The 18,783-nt window shown below is 48.0% G+C and overlaps 3 protein-coding genes across 9 annotated transcripts in view; 2 read left to right on the top strand and 1 right to left on the bottom strand.

The window, feature by feature from the left end:
• Positions 1 to 3,237, top strand: part of LOC132852748 (signal-induced proliferation-associated 1-like protein 1) — a 51,452-nt gene extending 48,215 nt beyond the window's left edge. For all 3 annotated transcript variants that reach the window (XM_060880146.1, XM_060880147.1, XM_060880145.1), the window contains 3 exons: positions 206 to 320; positions 1,133 to 1,211; positions 1,430 to 3,237. In XM_060880146.1, the coding sequence (XP_060736129.1) occupies positions 206 to 320; positions 1,133 to 1,211; positions 1,430 to 1,573 (338 nt within the window). In that variant the 3' untranslated portion in view covers positions 1,574 to 3,237. The remainder of the gene's footprint in view (positions 1 to 205; positions 321 to 1,132; positions 1,212 to 1,429) is intronic.
• Positions 1 to 18,783, bottom strand: part of ywhaqb (tyrosine 3-monooxygenase/tryptophan 5-monooxygenase activation protein, theta polypeptide b) — a 130,279-nt gene that overhangs the window by 43,603 nt on the left and 67,893 nt on the right. The window lies entirely within an intron of this gene.
• Positions 5,232 to 18,783, top strand: part of LOC132852747 (zinc finger protein DPF3-like) — a 37,369-nt gene continuing 23,817 nt past the window's right edge. For all 5 annotated transcript variants that reach the window (XM_060880141.1, XM_060880140.1, XM_060880143.1 and 2 more), the window contains exon 1: positions 5,232 to 5,321. In XM_060880141.1, the coding sequence (XP_060736124.1) occupies positions 5,290 to 5,321 (32 nt within the window). In that variant the 5' untranslated portion in view covers positions 5,232 to 5,289. The remainder of the gene's footprint in view (positions 5,322 to 18,783) is intronic.

Below are 18,783 nucleotides of genomic sequence, written 5' to 3'. Positions count from 1 at the left end.
ATAAAAAATAAAATAAAATGTGTGCCTTGAGTGGCATTGTGTTGGATTGCTGATGAGAGAATTACTTTTGCAAAAAAAGACAAGTTGTTTTTTTTCTTTGAGATGATAAGTGTTCCTTCAATGGCTGATCGTCTCAGACACATTTTAAATTTATCCCTCAGAGTTCCCTGAAGTGTCGTTTTTCTCTTTCTGTTTGTGTCTACAGTTCAAAGAGCAACATTCTTGGCAGTGAAAGATGCCACTTCTAGGTCAGAGACACACAGCCCCAGCTCACAGAAGACTGAGCCTCAGACATCCCTACAACAACAAGGCTCCTCCAGGTGCATAGCTGCCTTATGCTAGGGACGCATTGGTACTGGTACTAGGTACCGATCCGATACCACACTCATGCACCCTTTCCTGTAAAATGCTCAAATTCTAACATCTGATACCTGTGTGGTGTAGACCGTGAAAAATCAACAGTGATCTGGACTTATTTTACATTGAACGGCAGTGAAGTGACATGATGATGATGATGATGATGATAAAATCTTATGCTGTTTAAACAGCATCTTTGTGACCATGCTTATTAGAAATGAGCTCAAGGTGTTTTGCAAGAACGGATCGAAGTAGAGAAACTGCAAGCACTCGAGAAAGCACTTCAATTCTGTGAACAGTGAAACACGCATGCCTCAGGTCTACTCTTGGCTTGGGGGTTAATTGGCGATTCCTGGTGCAGTTCAGTTAATAACTCTCACTGCTCCTTCCATGCATGCTCAGGTTGCACACTATCACGTTCTCTGTTACCGATACCGAATACATGGCACGAGAAGTCGCACCACACCGCAGCGACTAATATAAACAGATAAATAAAACGATCCATGACATCCGTGCTTGCTCAAATCTATTAGTATTAGTAGAAACTTATACTTATTAGTATTAGTAGAATGTATTAGTATTAACGAGTACCTAAAAACATTTCATTCTTGTTCTCTTTAAATAACAGTACCAATGCATCCTTAGTCTTCATATTAAGTCTCAATTTCAGACTGCATTTAAACCCTAGGTTTTGCCTGAATTAGCCTGAGTGTTTTTCAAACGAAATGAAATATTTAACTTCCTTGAACATGTACCTGTGGTGTGCTCCTCTCAGTGAGAGCCCTGCCAGTCTGATGGGGAAAGTCAGCCAGCTGGAGTCAATGGTGAAACTGCTGCAGGAGGATCTGAAAAAGGTGAGAAAAAGAGAAAATAACTGGATTCTAGCACCTAAGCTGCAGATTAACATACTATGATACAATTCACTCGAATGAGTCAGATTCTACAACAAAACAGACCAGACAGTTTTGTTTAAAATGAAGCACTGTGTGAAACCCGGTGTTTCCCATCTCTATGCTTTCCTGGCAGCTATAAATTCGAGGTGTTACAAATACACATCTTTCTCTCTCCCCAGGAGAAGGATGCAAAGGCCTCGTTGCAGGCTCAGATCCAAGGTCTGAGGGCAGACAATCAGCGGCTGCTGGAGGAATCTCAAAACACCTCAGCCAAGCTGAAGAAGTTCACAGAATGGGTTTTTAACACCATCAACATGGACTGATTCTCTGACCTTCCAGTGTCCTGTTGCCACACTCTAAATGCAATATGATTAATCACAGTGCATCTCTAAGCGATTCATTGTGACTCCTCATATATACCTGAACCCTGCATGTCTTTCTGTCGTTCTGAACTTCTGCCATCCCCCCCCCCTGAGTGCCAGACCTGCCAGAACTATTTCAGGAGAACTACTGTAGTCTTTTTTTTTTTTCTCTGAGAGGGTTATTGATTTGCTTAATTGCCCACTTCCTCTCTGTTCTTTGGCTCTATATAATGTGATGTTCTTAAAGAAACTCATGTCAAGGCTATAAAATGGTAATTCACATGCTCACACACTATAAAATGGTAATTCACATGCTCACACACTCTAAAATGGTAATCCAGAAATTGCAAAGAAAGCTATAACCAAGTCCACTATGCTGTACAGTTTAAACCTGTGTGAGGGACAAAAACACATTAGTAAACACTTACATATAGAGGACCCCCACCCCCATCTCCAATAGCATTAGATGTTGGAGGGCAAAAGTCATTCGTGCTAAAGACACACCGAATGCTGTTCCTATGCCATTACTGTGACCTTACTAGAATTTTAAGCTTGTTGTATTTTCACTTAACCACTGGCTTGGTTGGTTTATTAATTGTTGTGTTTGATTATTGATGGCTGCGAGAAGGACTTGCTTTTCATGTTCCGCTGACACAAACATGATGGAGATTTTCCCGTCGATGTATTTATGTGCAAAGTTTCCTCGAATATCCTCTGGTTAAGAGCCAAACCTGCAGTGAAGTCTGACTGCGGTCAAGCACGTCGTCTTTTCGAGATGATGATAATACCCTCGTCTTCGAGGTACCTGCGGTCCGTGATATTCAATCACACGTCGAGATCTACAGCTTATTTAACCGACCACTTTGAATTGTTTGAAAGATCAATACAAATGTGATTTACAGCCTGATGTGTAACCTGACCTACTGTATATCATCTACAGTACTTGTTATAAAGCAGAATGATATATTACTGGTAGATGGTTGGTGCCATAAGGTAAATATTTATATCTTATTGTGTAGAACTACACATAAATGAACAGCCTCTCTTGTATAAATGCCCCGTAAAAATTATTTTAAAAAAATATTTATTTGTTGAATAGTCATTAAACCATTTTACGATGTAGAGAAAAAGGGGGATTTGGCTGTGTAGCTGTTTGTAAATATATTTTTTTTTCTTCTCACTTTTTTATTTTTTATTATGGATAAGTGAAATATCGCCATCTATTGGAGAAAATGTCACATGAACTTCACTAAAAGGACTCCTTAACAGCAAAATGGCATTTTCTCTGATTTACAAAATGTGGTTGATTTTATCTTGATTCTACACAAAATGCACCTGAAAAGACAGCAAGATGTCGTTTTTTTTTCCCACTGAGTTCAATCATTGTTTTAATCGTGCCTGTTAAATATTTTCTCTGTGTTTTTCCGCTCTTATTTGTATTGCTCTCCTGACAGAGCTTATTTTCCGTTGTCTGAAATCTGACATTCTCTCTGCAGACATTACTGGATCCTCTTTCCATTTGGAAACTGTTATCTCCGACATGCAGTAGCATGTTGTAATATTTCCCATAACCTTTGACATGTAAAGACATTTATTCCATTAAAAAATATTTTGGGCATTTTAAACGCTTTTGTCAGGTTATTCGGGCGTGTTGTGTAATGTCGGAAAGCTAGCATTTATATTTTGGATAATGACCTAAATTATCATTTTACTGTGGAGTTGGCTGTAACAGCTGATGCATAGACTAGACAGAAGGGTAGGGCTTTTGAGGTCTGGGAAGTGTGTGGGAACAAGGAGAGTGAGATTATGCTTGATGAGTGTGTTACAGCCCTGCACACTGTAAGAGCTGCTCTGAACTGGTCAGCAGACCTGGTCAGTGCTGGTGCTACTCCTAACAGATACTGACAATTTTTATATGGCTGTTATCGTTTTACGGATTAAATTTATGAATAAAAAAGCAAACATGAACACGTTTTTTCTTAATAATCAAAGGCTATATACGCAAGACTTTATATACTCAAGACTTTTGGCCTGATGTAATAGATCAAATTAATGCCACTGAAATACAGCCATCTTTCCACACAAACCATAGGACATACAGGGAAGGTGTTGCCAAAGGACTGGCACACTCACTTCACTAAAAAGGGCAACGTAATCATGTGCAACATGGAAAAGTCTATGTAGCCTGCCTTATCTAAGCAGTGCTCATGATGAGACATTTCTTATAAAGTGGACAGACTTCTGTCCTGCATGTTGGCTGTGATGGATATCCACCATCCAAACCACCCAATAGTCCATTCTGTGTGTATTTACCTGACAGAACAATCTAAATATTACCACAGAATATATCCCAGATACCACAAGGAACACTGCATGCTTGCCATGGAAGAGCAATCCGTGTACAAAATTTTGCTGGTCTGACGTTGGGTAAAACGTCATGATTAATCCACAAGAATCATCTGGCTACCGGTACATTCAAAGCAAGCTTTTTTTTTGGCAGTGTGCTGTTTTGACCCTCTTTCAGGTAAAATGATTGCAAGCACATTTTAGTTTGCCATGTAGTATAGTCTCAAAGCCTTAACAGATTCCAGCACAATGGCTAAATCCAACACTCAACAACCATGGTGGATCTTTGGTGCAGATGGAGACACGTCAGTTTCCAGAAGTCTGTTGAAATGCAAGGTCCTTTGGAATCAGGCAACATACCAGATCCAGTCAATGAGGTTCATATCATTCATTCTGAGGGCATTCCAAAAAAGTGTGATCAATGCACTTGTATTTGGAAATGTCCACCCGGATTGCTGGGTCAGAATCTCATCTTGCATCAGTAAGTGGATTGGCTAAACTAAATTGTAGGGGTGTGTGTGCACGTGTGTGCGTGTGTGTGTGTGTGTGTGTGTGTGAGACCTGCAAGAGACTGATGTCACAACCAGGGTGTATTCCTCTCTCGTGGTTCCACAGACACCTTGGATCGGGATAAAGAGATTACTGAAGATGAATGAATGTAAAAAAAATCCTTAAGACATATACAAATAATCTGGGCAGTGGTGGGTCAAGCGGTTACAGCTCTGCATTGTTGATTGAAGGATCAGAGCTCAAGCCCCAGTGCTGCCATGCTGCTAATGTTGGGCCCTTGTGTAAGGCCCTTAACCCTCTCTGTTCCAGTGGTGCTGTATCACGGCTGACCCTGTGCACTGACCCTAACATCCAAAGTTGGGATATAAGAAGAAAGGATTTCACTGCTGTAATGTCTATGTGACAAAATAAAGTCTTTTATTCTGTTCTAACTTTATTATAAATAAATAAAACTATTAAAGCTTTGGCTAATTGCATCTTTCTGGAGTTAGTTGGAATTAGGTTAGGAGTTAGGTTTTATGCTGTCAGTCCTGTTGTCTGTCCTGAAGAGGGCTTTGTGGAGATAAAGTGGTTTTTAGAGGCTCTTCATTAAACTTCACACTACTGGCTTTTCACTGCACAAAGGAAATCCCTTTAAAATACCTTTCAAACATGGGCGTTCTCAGGCTGACAGCTCAGACACACAGACCACGCCCACATCCACCAATTCCGCCCAGTGATTGGGCGACATTCTCATACGTTTCTCTGATTGGTTGCTTGTTCTCAGGCTTCTCCCTCAGATCTGCGCTGCCTCCGCTGCTATTCCGTTATAGTCGGGCAAAATGGCGGCTGTCATTCAGAATCCTCTAAACGCGTAAGTAACGACTTATTTCCTAAACGCGACGTGTTTAGACTTTGCGAGTTGGTCCGAAATGCAAAAGCGATGCTGACTCAAAAGCGCTAAACGCTTCTTGTTGTTTTATTCCGTAACGGTTCCTGTGCCCGTGTTTAATTCCTCGAGCTCGTGAGCAGTCAGTCGGTGTCTTTTACATTATAAATAAGCGATATTAAAGGGGTTTGTTGGTGTTTTTTTTTTTGTCCTCCGAAAATAAATAAAAATCCCTAGTAAGCCGCGTTTGGTAAAAAAAAAAAGAAACAGCGTAACGCTTTTGCCAGCGTTCAAGAGCGACGTCTTTATGACTCTGGAATGCAAAATCTTCGTTGAAAATGAATGTCGGAGGAATTGAGATATTAAAGTGAAACTGGTGTCATGATGTGTTTGAAATCTGGCTGTATTTTTGTGCTCCTGTGTCTTTAACGCACTGATGTTTGGATCTCTGGTGGGTTTTTTAACCAACTTCCTATAGCTAGCTAAGCTGACTAGCTGGCTAGTTTACAGTCGACGTTGTGCTTTGGTCTGACTTGTTCACAGAAAGCAGGCTTTTTGTTTGCGATGCCGTTGGTTTAATCTTTCTTTATAGTTTGTTTACATTCCGATAAAAGGGCCAAATCTGAGTGCAGGGCAGACTCTCAGCTCACAGTACAGTGTGGCTCATCTGTGAACCGAGTAACAACTGGTGTTAATTGTGCTGTGAACTCGTCTTTTTGCTCTGTCTTGATGTTAATGAACGTGGAAAGCTTTCTCCTCTGTGCGTGTACGCGTGCGTGCGTGCTCGTGCGCGCCGTACAGGTGTACACGTTAGCAGAGCTGCTAATCAGGCTACACACACACACACACACACACACTTCAATACAATGTGATAAAGTTTTATAGATAATATTTGTAATCACAGGCTTTTAGAAACGCTTCTAAAAGCCCATCTATCCTGATATGTTTCTCATAAAACAAACAAAAAAAAACATTGTAATAATGTTGGGGTGGGATGATAACTGAACAAACACAAACCTCTAAAAAAATTAAAGGACCAATACAGGATTTTATAGTAGCTTTTAAAGTATAAGTCTGTATTTTTATTTATTTATTTATTGTTTATTTTCTCACACTATTACATTTACATTAATGGCATTTAGCAGACACCCTTATCCAGAGTGACCTACAACTGAGCAATTGGGGGTCAATGGCCTTGCTCAGGGGCCCAGCAGTGGCAGCTTGGTCCTGGGGCACGAACCCATGACCTTTCGATCAGTTGTCCAACACCTTAACCACTGAGATACCACATCCCACATGTTATTAACATTTCAGTGTTTCTTTGCTGGAAGAAAGAGCGGCGGTGAGGAAAGACAGCATGCTGAGGTAAAAAATGTGACTAGCTTAGTAGTGTGTAGTGATGGATGGATAGTTTGGTTTAGTTCTGGTCAGCAAGACCACATTGTTCTGTGTTTTCCCAAGCTGTTGTGTAATAAAGTTACAGACACGCTAGCAGTGTAACGTGTTCACAGCAGCAGATGGGTCACACAGCTGCAGGGTTTTCAATGTAGTCACGTAACTTGCTGTATGGTCCAAAGCCGAGTCCATAGAGATGGGGGCTGTAAAATGTTTGGGACGTCAGAGCCGGCTACCAAAGGGATGAGAACCACAGGAGGAAGAAACTTCGTCAAGTAGATCAAATAAATAGGTAGCTCCTAATACACAGAGATTAAATTTAATCGAAAGTTTAATTGTTGAAAAAGTCAACAGTGAGGTAATCATCCATGACGGTGAAACCTTAACCACCCAAATATCAATCATTTATTTAATAAAAATGTGAATCTCCACAATGTGTGAACAATAGACTATTTATTTGGTGTATTTTGAATTTTTATTATTTTTTATTTTTACACCCCATATTCTGATTCTAACATTTATGTATTTACAGAAACACACACACACACAACAGATGCTTAATGTGATAATCATTATGGGGTCCTGGCTGTAATCGTTCATCATAAATCTTTGATATGTAAATAAAATTCATACATAAAGCCAACAAAAAGACCTTGTATAATGATTTTCACCTTATTGCAGAATTGTTCACACCACAATCGCAGTGCATCTAATTTGTTTCTGATATTCACTTAACACCATTTTGCACCTAAATGTGTGTGAATGTGTTTTCAAATAGTTTCTTTAGATACCTGCTTGCTTTGTCTTTAGCCCAGCAGTTCATTTGTGTTCTTGTTTCTGTTCTTCTTTACTTCATCAGGCGCATTTTTGATCATGGATGCTGGATGTCTTGCTAAATGAATCGAAGTTGGCTTGATGTTGCTCCTGTCCTCCCGACCTTAACGTTAACAATTCCTGACACTAAGGTTGTTACCTGCATAACATGTGGAGCTCTTGATAGTCGGCGTGCACACACGTGACCTAATCACTTCTTCAGTTTATTTTAAGAGCTTCCTACATGTTTGACGCCGTTTCAGTGATGCAGAAGGATAGTTGACTTTTGTTGACCCCTAGCTCTTTCCCTCAGTGTGCTGATTGCCCAGTAATTTAACCCTTCGACCCTTCTTGACACTTTATTCTAGTAGCTAATCAGCAGCTCTCTTCAGGTTCTTGTGTGTTAATGGCTGCATCTCAGTCAACTCACTAGTTCAACAGTCAGCTGTTTTAAGGTTAAACTTTCTCTGTGGCCAAAAAAAATCCCATAATGCACCACAAAAACCAGAAATCATAGATGTTCTCGATGTCTTTTCTTTCCGGCAGCGATGCCGAATTTCCTGAAGCCTCTTAATAAAAAAAAAAAAATAATAATAAATGGCGGAATAACTCTCAACCAGCTTTGTCTACAAATGTGAGCATCTGTTTATTGTTGTTGCATCACTCCTCTGATTATTTACATTACCAGTTTTTAACTTTATTTTTAATTACTTCTTGTATGTGGTTTGTTTGCTTTTAATGACAGTGTTTCTGATCTAAAACAACCACACTAGCTATTCTATGATCCTGCTTGAAGTTCTATGCATGTGATGAAGCTAACAAATTTATATGTTCTATAAAACTTAAATATTTTACATGCTGGGGTTTTAAGTGACAGAGGAAATGAAAGTCAACAGATATCATCAGTCATCAGCTTCCCAGTGTTCAGTGAGCCAGAGTCCTTATCAGTGGCCCAACCCACATGAAGAGATCCACGAGTTAGAGAGCTGATTGAGTCATTAGTTCATTCTGGAGAAAGTAGATTTTGGGTGTTGCCACATACTAAGTGGTTTAATCAGTCAGTGGCCAGAATGAGGCTCAGTAACATTCCAGGAGGAGGCATCGCTAAGGGTTTTCCTTCGCTACGTTTGTGTGCAATATAGGTGTGTATTATAGGTTCTTCCTCACAGTGTAGATGCACACAACTATGTGTTGAGGTAAAGAAGAAAAGTGGGCATGGGATGATGAAATAAAACAACTTTTGGTCATCCATTAGTCCTTTATTTTAGTTAATTACTCAGTTTGATGACTTTAATTTCTCCACAAAGGAGTGACATGGAGTTATTGAGGAGGCAGTGAAGCTGAAACAGTAAAATGGAGTCCTGTGTAGGAGCATTTTACAAAGACCACAGCATGTACTGCTGCCACTGCGATGCTGGTCCCAAATTGAAGGGCAAGAATAAACTTGGCAATCTTATCATTAGAGAATTTATGTATACCCACAATGACTGTACTGCTTCCTTTCTTTAAAAAAAACATTGGTGTTCTTGATGCTGTTCTGATGCACATTTTCACATGAAGTTGCAGTAGTTTATAATTTTGCATTTGACAGACACTTATCCAGAGCGGCTCGTGTTTAACTCGTTTATACAGCTGAGCAACTGAGGGTTAAGGGCCTTGATCACAGGCCCAGCAGTGGCAGCTTGATGGCACTGGGATTTGAATTTATGACCTTCAGATCAGTAGTCCAACACCTTAACCATTGAGCTACCACTTGCACAAAAGGAATTTGTACCTTTCCTTTTAAGTTTCCAATAATACAGAATGTATATAGAACATGATTCAAAAAATTTGTTAATGCCGTAACCTTAAGCCACTGAAAAAAACCTTCCAAGAAAACTGACTTCTGCTCTGGAATTTTGTTTGTGTTCAGATGAAATTCTGGCCAGCCATTTTATAGACACTTAACTCCATGTGTCGTTGTAGATGAAGGTGGCGGAGCTTCACGAAAATGGGTGGAGTCATCCAAACATCAAACCTAGCTAACAGGTCTAGACATGTGAGTCCAGATTAGCCTAGTCGTGTTCATTTGTATTTACATTAATTGAAACATTCCTTCAAAGTCATATTTCTAGTTAAGGCTTGTTTGAATGATGTAAAATAAAAAGTAGATTTTCTTCTCAGTTATTAGTCACCAACTGTTTATCAACGATAATCAAAGAAATTCTTTACCTTTTTCAGCCTTATTGTAAAAGCATGTGCTAACTAGATCTATATTTACCATGTAGACACATTTCTAACTTGAATTCACCTTTTAAAATATCGACAATTTGGTGCTCATGATGGACATTGAGAGACTCAAAGTAGATCACGAAGTCCATAATTCAGTAAACATCAGTGCTGCTGAAGTGCATACGTGATTGGACACAAGCCAGGTTTCCCACTCGCACACTATCATTGGGCAGCGTGACAGAGTCGTGGAGCAGAGATCAGGTGACCTCAGGACTGTGGAGTAAACATCTCTCGTAATAAAAGATAAGAGGAAGCACAGGGTCAGGGAACATGTGAGGTTTGACGCCTCATCTTCCTAAAAGTGGAGCCCATGCGAGTGGGGAAAGGTGCAAAAAGACTTTGCACGGGAACAAAATGATTTGCATGAAGTTTTGTCTTTGTTATTCTTTTCTTCACCGCAGAGGTAGAAGCTTATTATAGGAGTGGCTGATATGACGAACATGTCATACAGAGATAGAAGATATTTGTTGACGTAACCAGATCTGTGCCAAACACACAGTAAACAAACTGTTGCATTTAAAGCATAAAGCTATAAAGCTCTCTTCACCAAAAGTAAGGGACATTATCCGGAAAAACAACACGGTAGAAAATACTAACGTTAACTCGAGCACTTCCATATTGTGTAGCTGTCATTAAAGTCTCTGTATCTCACAACAGTGTGTAGTGATTTATAGAGATCGTTATTAAATCACTGAGTTCTCTGTAAGCTCTAAGTTCAATTTCATTTCAAATGTATTCGTATAGCACTTTTAACAATTGACATTGTCTAAAAGCAGCTTTACAGAACATAAACAAAAGGTTCATATAAATAATAATATAAAGATTAATATAATACAAAAACTCAAGATTAATATTAGATATATTTAAATGTGTTTGTATTTATCCCCAATGAGCAAATATGAGGTGACTGTGGGGAGGAAAAACCCCCTTTAATGATAAAGGAAGGAACCTTGAGAGGAACCAGACTCAAATGCCCCTTTTCCACCAAAAAGAACCGGGTGTTGGTTCAGAGCTAGCACTGGTGCTGGTTCAAAATTGGTTCCACTGGCGAACCTTTTAAGAACCGGTTTGCCTTTCCATCGGCTCGAGAGCATCACAGAGCCGAGTCTGACGTCACTGTATACGTGTCACGTTACACAGCAACGTTAGCGCAGCAGCGGCAAACACAAACACATCTACAATGGCGACTGTTGCTTTACTGTTAATGCTCATGGCTTTGTGAACCTACATTAACATCCAAACGCGGCGAATAAAACGTGTACGTGCAGCTCCATGTAATTTGTATAAACGGAGGTTGTAATTGAGAAAGTACATAACATTATTTTATCATTAACACAGAAAAAGTTAGCCTTAGCATGTAGCTACCTACTATCGTGTGCTGATAATGTATCATATCGCGGTAAAGTCAAAGTGTATTAAACATTAGTATACTTAAGGCACATTATCAAATGCGCTAACAGTATCCCCGCCCACAGCCCCTGGCACAAGCGGTTCTTAAGTCTAGACCAGCAATGTTTTGGTGCTACTTAAGAACCACTTTTCCTGGTTCAGAGCCGGTGCTTTGGCTGTCGAAACAGAAAGAACTGGTTCTAAATTAGGCTCTGGCTCCGAACCAGCACCCAAACTGCCTCGGTGGAAAAGGGGCAAAAGAGGAACCTCATCCTCATTTGGGTGACACTGGAGGGTGTGAATATAAATATACAGTCAGATAAATGTTTTATTGATGAGGTTGTGGTCCTCAAAGTCCACATGGAGTTGGCATCTCCTCTTAATATAGAACATAGAACGGGCATAGAAGCCTTTATTTATCGCCACATATACATTACAGCACAGCACAATTCTTTTCTTCACATACCCCAACTGAGGAGGTTGGGGCCAGTGTGCAGGGGCAGCTATGATACAGTGCCCCTGGAGCAGGGAGGGTTGAGGGCCTTGCTCAAGGGCCCAGCAGTGGCAGCTTGGCTGTGCTGGGACTTGAACCCCAATCCTCCGATCAACAACTCAGAGCCTTAACCAGTTGAGCCACCACTGCCCAGCAGTGTCCAACGGGAGCTGGTAGAACTCTAGATGCCTCGGGATCCTCATAGGGTCGGCCTCAGATCACGGAAGACAATCAGAGCTTTCGTGATGCCTCGGAATGGATAGAAAAGAGAGAAGCAGTGGAGAGGAGTTAGCATAGCAGTTCATCCCTTTTACTCTCAGGAAGCTTGTTAACCTCTTTTAATGAGCAGAGCTTTGCTTTGCTGAGACCTTCGTTCTGTAAAAGCTGGTAAAGACTTCATGAGTTTGTAAGCAGAACACTTTGTCCGTCACGTACCAGAGCTCTAGTTACATACTGGTAGTGATGAGTTGCATGTTCCTCCCTGTACCCTGGACACACCGACGTCTTACACATGCTGTATTGTAAATGCTGTTACTGACTTTCCCGCAGCAATTAAAAAAAAGCAAAATTTAAGACTTGGTCTTTAAACCTGTCTGGAGAATTTACTTCTGGTCTAGAATGTTTGTTTGGATGCACCTCCTGTCAATCATTTTAGACCCTTGAGCTGGAGAAGATCCAGGGGTAGAGCTTCAGGAACAAAGGAGGGAATCGCTCAACCTAGCTAACTGTTAGAAACCTGATCTTGCCTAATGCACCCTTAACTAAAGATTAAATGATGGATCAGATTAGTCTGGGCTATTTATTTGTAATTATATTTTTATAGTTAAACCCTAACTCAATCAAGGCATGTTTGAGAGGAAAATTAGTATTTTCTGTTATGTTACAGTTAATTAACAACAACTGGCCGTGGCTGTAAACCTGTGCCGTTGAGACATAGCCCAAGGTGTGAAAAAGCTGAAAGGCCACACAGAACCACGTCTCACTTTCTAGGCCTGTAGCCTAACCGTTCTTTCTCTTCACACCAGAAAGCGCTGAGAGAGCCTCAGTAGGTGGCCTGTACTATTCTGAGCTGTGCATTCTGGTTAACTTTCCAGCCTCAACTGCTGAGCACTTCAAACAGCTTTCTCTATCGCTTTCTGTAGCTCCACTATACAGGCTTGATGAAGCGCCCTGTGAAGCCTGGGAATATGTCTGTTCAAGTGCAACTAATCCTACACCTGCTTATCAGTGAGTGTCACCAGCACACGTTTGCACGGCATTCATTAGAACCTATTATGCGTGTCTTCTCGATCCTACATGTAGAAGTTGCAGCCAGCATCGTCAGTTAGAAAGCAGCGAGTTTGCCTCAACACCCTAACATGCTGAGTCATAGCACAATTACTGTGTGCAGCACTAGCTACTGTACATTTCACCACACACTGCACCACGCTGGAAGTCCTGCTCTGTCCTCAAGGCATAAGGCCAATTACTTTTCAGATATGGTTCAGGATTGATTGATTTTTAGTAGATTTAGTGTTAAACTGTGAGCCATTTAATGTGAAACTGTGAGCTTGCAGTGCTGCATATAAAGCAGCTTCCTGTTCAAACCCTAAAGTGCACCTGCATGGTCTCAAGAGACAGCCAGAGGCTCACAGCCCAGGCTCAATTCACTGGTGGGAAAGATGCCAGCGTCCAGGTAGAATGTGTCAGTTTCTGATCTGATTAGACTCTGACTTTGTTCTGTGGTCAGTGACTTCAATTCCAGATCAGGCTGAATGCTAACCCTCTTTTTTTCTAGAAAAAAACCTCATTCAGTATCGGTCCTCAGTGAACGTTATAGGAAAGTAGTTTTTTGTGTGGTTTCTCTGGTTGGAAACAAGCTGTGTGTGAGTGAGAGTGTGTGTGAGTGAGAGTGTGTGTGAGTGAGAGTGAGTGTGTGTGTTTGTGAGTGTGTCAAGTCCAGAAGCTTTCATTGTCATTTCAACCACATATAGCTGTTGCAGCACACAGTGAAATGAGACAACGTTTTCCAGGATCATGGTGCTACATAAAACAAAGACAGAGCTAAGCGGAGGGGGGAGTGCACGCGAATGAGAGTGAGAGGGGGGTGTGCGCGCGAGAGTGTGAGCGAGTGAGGGGGGGGTGTGCACGCGAGTGTGTGAGCGAGTGAGCGGGTTTGTGCGCGCGAGAGTGTGAGCGAGTGAGGGGGTTGTGAGAGGGGGTGTGCGCGCAATTGAGCGTGGGTGTGCGTGCGAGAGTGTGAGCGAGTGAGGGGGGGTGTGCACGCGAGTGTGTGAGCGAGTGAGGGGGTGTGCGCGCGAGTGTGTGAGCGAGTGAGGCGGTGTGCGCGCGAGTGTGAGCGAGTGAGGCGGTGTGGGCGCGAGTGTGAGCGAGTGAGGCGGTGTGGGCGCGAGTGTGTGAGGGGGGTGTGTGCTCGCGAGAGAGTGAGCGAGTGAGGGGGTGTGTGAGCTCGTGAGCGAGTGCGGGAGTGCGCGAGTGAGTGGGGGGGGTGTGAGCGAGTGACGGGGGGTGTGTGCGCGAGAGTGCGAGTGTGGGGGGGTGTCTGCGCGAGAGCGAATGAGGGGGGGTGCGCGAGAGCGAGTGAGGGGGGTGCGCGTGAGAGAGAGCGAGTGGTTGGCACGTGGGGGGGGGTACGTGCGAGAGAGAGAGAGAGAGAGCGTGCGCGAGTGAGGGGGGGTGAGAGTGAGTGAGGGGGATGTGCGCAAGAGAGCGCGAGTGAGGGGGATGCGAGTGAGGGGTGGTGTGCGCGAGAGTGTGAGTGAGGGGTGGTGTGCGCGAGAGTGTGAGTGAGGGGGGTGTGCGCGAGAGTGTGAGTGAGGGGGGTGTGCGCGAGAGAGTGAGCGAGTGAGGGGGGAGTGCGCGAGAGTGTCAGCGAGTTAGGGGGGTGTGCGCGAGAGTGTGAGCGAGTGAGGGGGGTGTGCGCGAGAGTGTGAGCGAGTGAGGGGGGTGTGCGCGAGAGTGTGAGCGAGTGAGGGGGGTGTGTGCGCGAGCGAGTGAGGTGGGTGTGTGCGCGAGCGAGTGAGGTGGGTGTGTGCGCGAGCGAGTGAGGTGGGTGTGTGCGCGAGCGATTGAGGGGGGTGTGCGCGCGAGCGAGTGAGGTGGGTGCGCGAGAGAGAGAGAGCGCGAGTGAGGGGGTGTGCGCACGTGAGAGAGAGAGAGAGCGCGAGTGAGGGGGGTGCACGCGTGAGAGAGAGAGAGAGAGAGCGCGAGTGAGGGGGGTGCGCGCGTGAGAGAGAGTGAGCGTGAGTGATGGGGGTGCACGCGCGTGAGAGAGAGAGCGCGAGTGAGGGGGGTGCGCGCGCACGCGTGAGAGAGCGAGGGGGTGCGCGTGCGAGTGAGGGGGAGTGTGAGAGAGAGAGCGCGAGTGAGAGGGATGCGCGAGAGAGAGAGAGAGCGAGTGAGGGGGATGCGAGAGAGAGAGAGCGAGTGAGGGGGATGCGCGAGAGAGAGAGAGAGCAAGTGAGGGGGGTGCGCGCGAGAGAGAGAGCGAGTGAGGGGGATGCGCGCGAGAGTGTGAGCGAGTGAGGGGGGTGTGCGCGAGCGAGCGAGTGGTGTGCGCACAAGTGTGTGAGCGAGTGAGGGGGGTGTGCGCGCGAGAGTGAGCGAGTGAGGGGTGGTGTGCGCGCGAGAGTGAGTGAGTGAGGGGTGGTGTGAGCGCGAGAGTGTGAGCGAGTGAGGGGTGGTGTGTGCGCGAGAGTGTGAGCGAGTGAGGGGGGTGTGCGCACGCGAGCGAGTAGGGGGTGTGCGCGAGCGAGCGAGGGGGGTGTGCGTGCGAGGGAGCAAGGGGTGTGCGCACAAGTGTGTGAGCGAGTGAGGGGGGTGTGTGCGCGAGAGTGTGAGCGAGTGAGGGGGTGTGTGCGCGAGAGTGCGAGCGAGCGAGGGGGGTGTGCGCGCGAGGGAGCGAGGGGTGTGCGCACAAGTGTGTGAGCGAGTGAGGGGGGGGTGTGCGCGAGAGTGTGAGCGAGTGAGGGGGTGTGCGCGCGAGAGTGTGAGCGAGTGAGGCGGGTGTGCGCGCGAGAGTGAGCGAGTGAGGCGGGTGTGCGCGCGAGAGTGAGCGAGTGAGGGGTGGTGTGCGCGCGAGAGTGTGAGCGAGTGAGGGGTGGTGTGCGCGCGAGAGTGTGAGCGAGTGAGGGGTGGTGTGCGCGCGAGAGTGTGAGCGAGTGAGGGGGTGTGCGCGAGAGAGTGAGCGAGTGAGGGGGGGTGTGCGCTCGCGAGCGAGTGAGGTGGGTGCGCGAGAGAGAGAGAGCGCGAGTGAGGGGGGTGCGCGCGTGAGAGAGAGAGCGAGCGTGAGTGAGGGGGGTGCGCGCGCGCGTGAGAGAGTGAGCGCGAGTGAGGGGGGTGCGCGCTCACGCGTGAGAGAGAGCGAGGGGGTGCGCGTGCGAGTGAGGGGGGGTGTGAGAGAGAGCGCGAGTGAGAGGGATGCGCGAGAGAGAGAGAGAGAGAGCGAGTGAGGGGGATGCGAGAGAGAGAGAGCGAGTGAGGGGGATGCGCGAGAGAGAGAGAGAGCAAGTGAGGGGGGTGCGCGCGAGAGAGAGAGCGCGAGTGAGGGGGATGCGCGCGAGAGTGTGAGCGAGTGAGGGGGGTGTGCGCGAGCGAGTGAGGGGGTGTGCGCACGCGAGCGAGTGAGGGGGGTGTGCGCGAGCGAGCGAGGGGGGTGCGCACAAGTGTGTGAGCGAGTGAGGGGGGTGTGTGCGCGAGAGTGTGAGCGAGTGAGGGGGGTGTGTGCGCGAGAGTGTGAGCGAATGAGGGGGTTTGTGCGCGAGAGTGCGAGCGAGCGAGGGGGCTGTGCGCGCGAGGGAGCGAGTGGTGTGCGCACAAGTGTGTGAGCGAGTGAGGGGGGTGTGCGCGCGAGAGTGAGCGAGTGAGGGGTGGTGTGCACGCGAGAGTGAGTGAGTGAGGGGTGGTGTGCGCGCGAGTGTGTGAGCGAGTGAGGGGTGGTGTGCGCGCGAGAGTGTGAGCGAGTGAGGGGGGTGTGCGCGAGCGAGTGAGGGGGGTGTGCGCGAGCGAGTGAGGGGGGTGTGCGCACGCGAGCGAGTTCGGGGGTGTGCGCGAGCGAGCGAGGGGGGTGTGCGCGCGAGGGAGCAAGGGGTGTGCGCACAAGTGTGTGAGCGAGTGAGGGGGTGTGTGCGCGAGAGTGTGAGCGAGTGAGGGGGTGTGTGCGCGAGAGTGCGAGCGAGCGAGGGGGGTGTGCGCGCGAGGGAGCGAGGGGTGTGCGCACAAGTGTGTGAGCGAGTGAGGGGGGTGTGTGCGCGAGAGTGTGAGCGAGTGAGGGGGTGTGCGCGCGAGAGTGTGAGCGAGTGAGGGGGTGTGCGCGCGAGAGTGTGAGCGAGTGAGGATGGGTGTGCACGCGAGAGTGAGCGAGTGAGGCGGGTGTGCGCGCGAGAGTGAGCGAGTGAGGGGTGGTGTGCGCGCGAGAGTGTGAGCGAGTGAGGGGTGGTGTGCGCGCGAGAGTGTGAGCGAGTGATGGGTGGTGTGCGCACGAGAGTGTGAGCGAGTGAGGGGGTGTGCGCGAGAGAGTGAGCGAGTGAGGGGGTGTGTGTGCGCGCGAGAGTGCGAGTGGGGGGTGTGTCCGCGCGAGAGAGAGAGAGAGCGAGTGAGGGGGATGCGAGAGAGAGAGAGCGAGTGAGGGGGATGCGCGAGAGAGAGAGAGAGCAAGTGAGGGGGGTGCGCGCGAGAGAGAGAGCGCGAGTGAGGGGGATGCGCGCGAGAGTGTGAGCGAGTGAGGGGGGTGTGCGCGAGCGAGTGAGGGGGTGTGCGCACGCGAGCGAGTGAGGGGGGTGTGCGCGAGCGAGCGAGGGGGGTGCGCACAAGTGTGTGAGCGAGTGAGGGGGGTGTGTGCGCGAGAGTGTGAGCGAGTGAGGGGGGTGTGTGCGCGAGAGTGTGAGCGAATGAGGGGGTTTGTGCGCGAGAGTGCGAGCGAGCGAGGGGGCTGTGCGCGCGAGGGAGCGAGTGGTGTGCGCACAAGTGTGTGAGCGAGTGAGGGGGGGTGCGCGCGAGAGTGAGCGAGTGAGGGGTGGTGTGCACGCGAGAGTGAGTGAGTGAGGGGTGGTGTGCGCGCGAGTGTGTGAGCGAGTGAGGGGTGGTGTGCGCGCGAGAGTGTGAGCGAGTGAGGGGGGTGTGCGCGCGCGAGTGTGGGGGTGTGCGCGAGCGAGTGAGGGGGGTGTGCGCACGCGAGCGAGTTAGGGGGTGTGCGCGAGCGAGCGAGGGGGGTGTGCGCGCGAGGGAGCAAGGGGTGTGCGCACAAGTGTGTGAGCGAGTGAGGGGGTGTGTGCGCGAGAGTGTGAGCGAGTGAGGGGGTGTGTGCGCGAGAGTGCGAGCGAGCGAGGGGGGTGTGCGCGCGAGGGAGCGAGGGGTGTGCGCACAAGTGTGTGAGCGAGTGAGGGGGGTGTGTGCGCGAGAGTGTGAGCGAGTGAGGGGGTGTGCGCGCGAGAGTGTGAGCGAGTGAGGGGGTGTGCGCGCGAGAGTGTGAGCGAGTGAGGATGGGTGTGCACGCGAGAGTGAGCGAGTGAGGCGGGTGTGCGCGCGAGAGTGAGCGAGTGAGGGGTGGTGTGCGCGCGAGAGTGTGAGCGAGTGAGGGGTGGTGTGCGCGCGAGAGTGTGAGCGAGTGATGGGTGGTGTGCGCACGAGAGTGTGAGCGAGTGAGGATGGGTGTGCACGCGAGAGTGAGCGAGTGAGGCGGGTGTGTGGGCGCGCGAGAGTGCGAGTGGGGGGTGTGTCCGCGCGAGAGAGAGAGAGAGCGAGTGAGGGGGATGCGAGAGAGAGAGAGCGAGTGAGGGGGATGCGCGAGAGAGAGAGAGAGCAAGTGAGGGGGGTGCGCGCGAGAGAGAGAGCGCGAGTGAGGGGGATGCGCGCGAGAGTGTGAGCGAGTGAGGGGGGTGTGCGCGAGCGAGTGAGGGGGTGTGCGCACGCGAGCGAGTGAGGGGGGTGTGCGCGAGCGAGCGAGGGGGGTGCGCACAAGTGTGTGAGCGAGTGAGGGGGGTGTGTGCGCGAGAGTGTGAGCGAGTGAGGGGGGTGTGTGCGCGAGAGTGTGAGCGAATGAGGGGGTTTGTGCGCGAGAGTGCGAGCGAGCGAGGGGGCTGTGCGCGC

Source organism: Tachysurus vachellii, chromosome 10 (genome assembly GCF_030014155.1).
Source record: "Tachysurus vachellii isolate PV-2020 chromosome 10, HZAU_Pvac_v1, whole genome shotgun sequence".
In the NCBI taxonomy this organism is placed as follows: domain Eukaryota; kingdom Metazoa; phylum Chordata; class Actinopteri; order Siluriformes; family Bagridae; genus Tachysurus; species Tachysurus vachellii.
The sequence above is the reverse complement of the archived record's forward strand: the minus strand, read 5'-3'. Positions and strand labels throughout refer to the sequence as shown.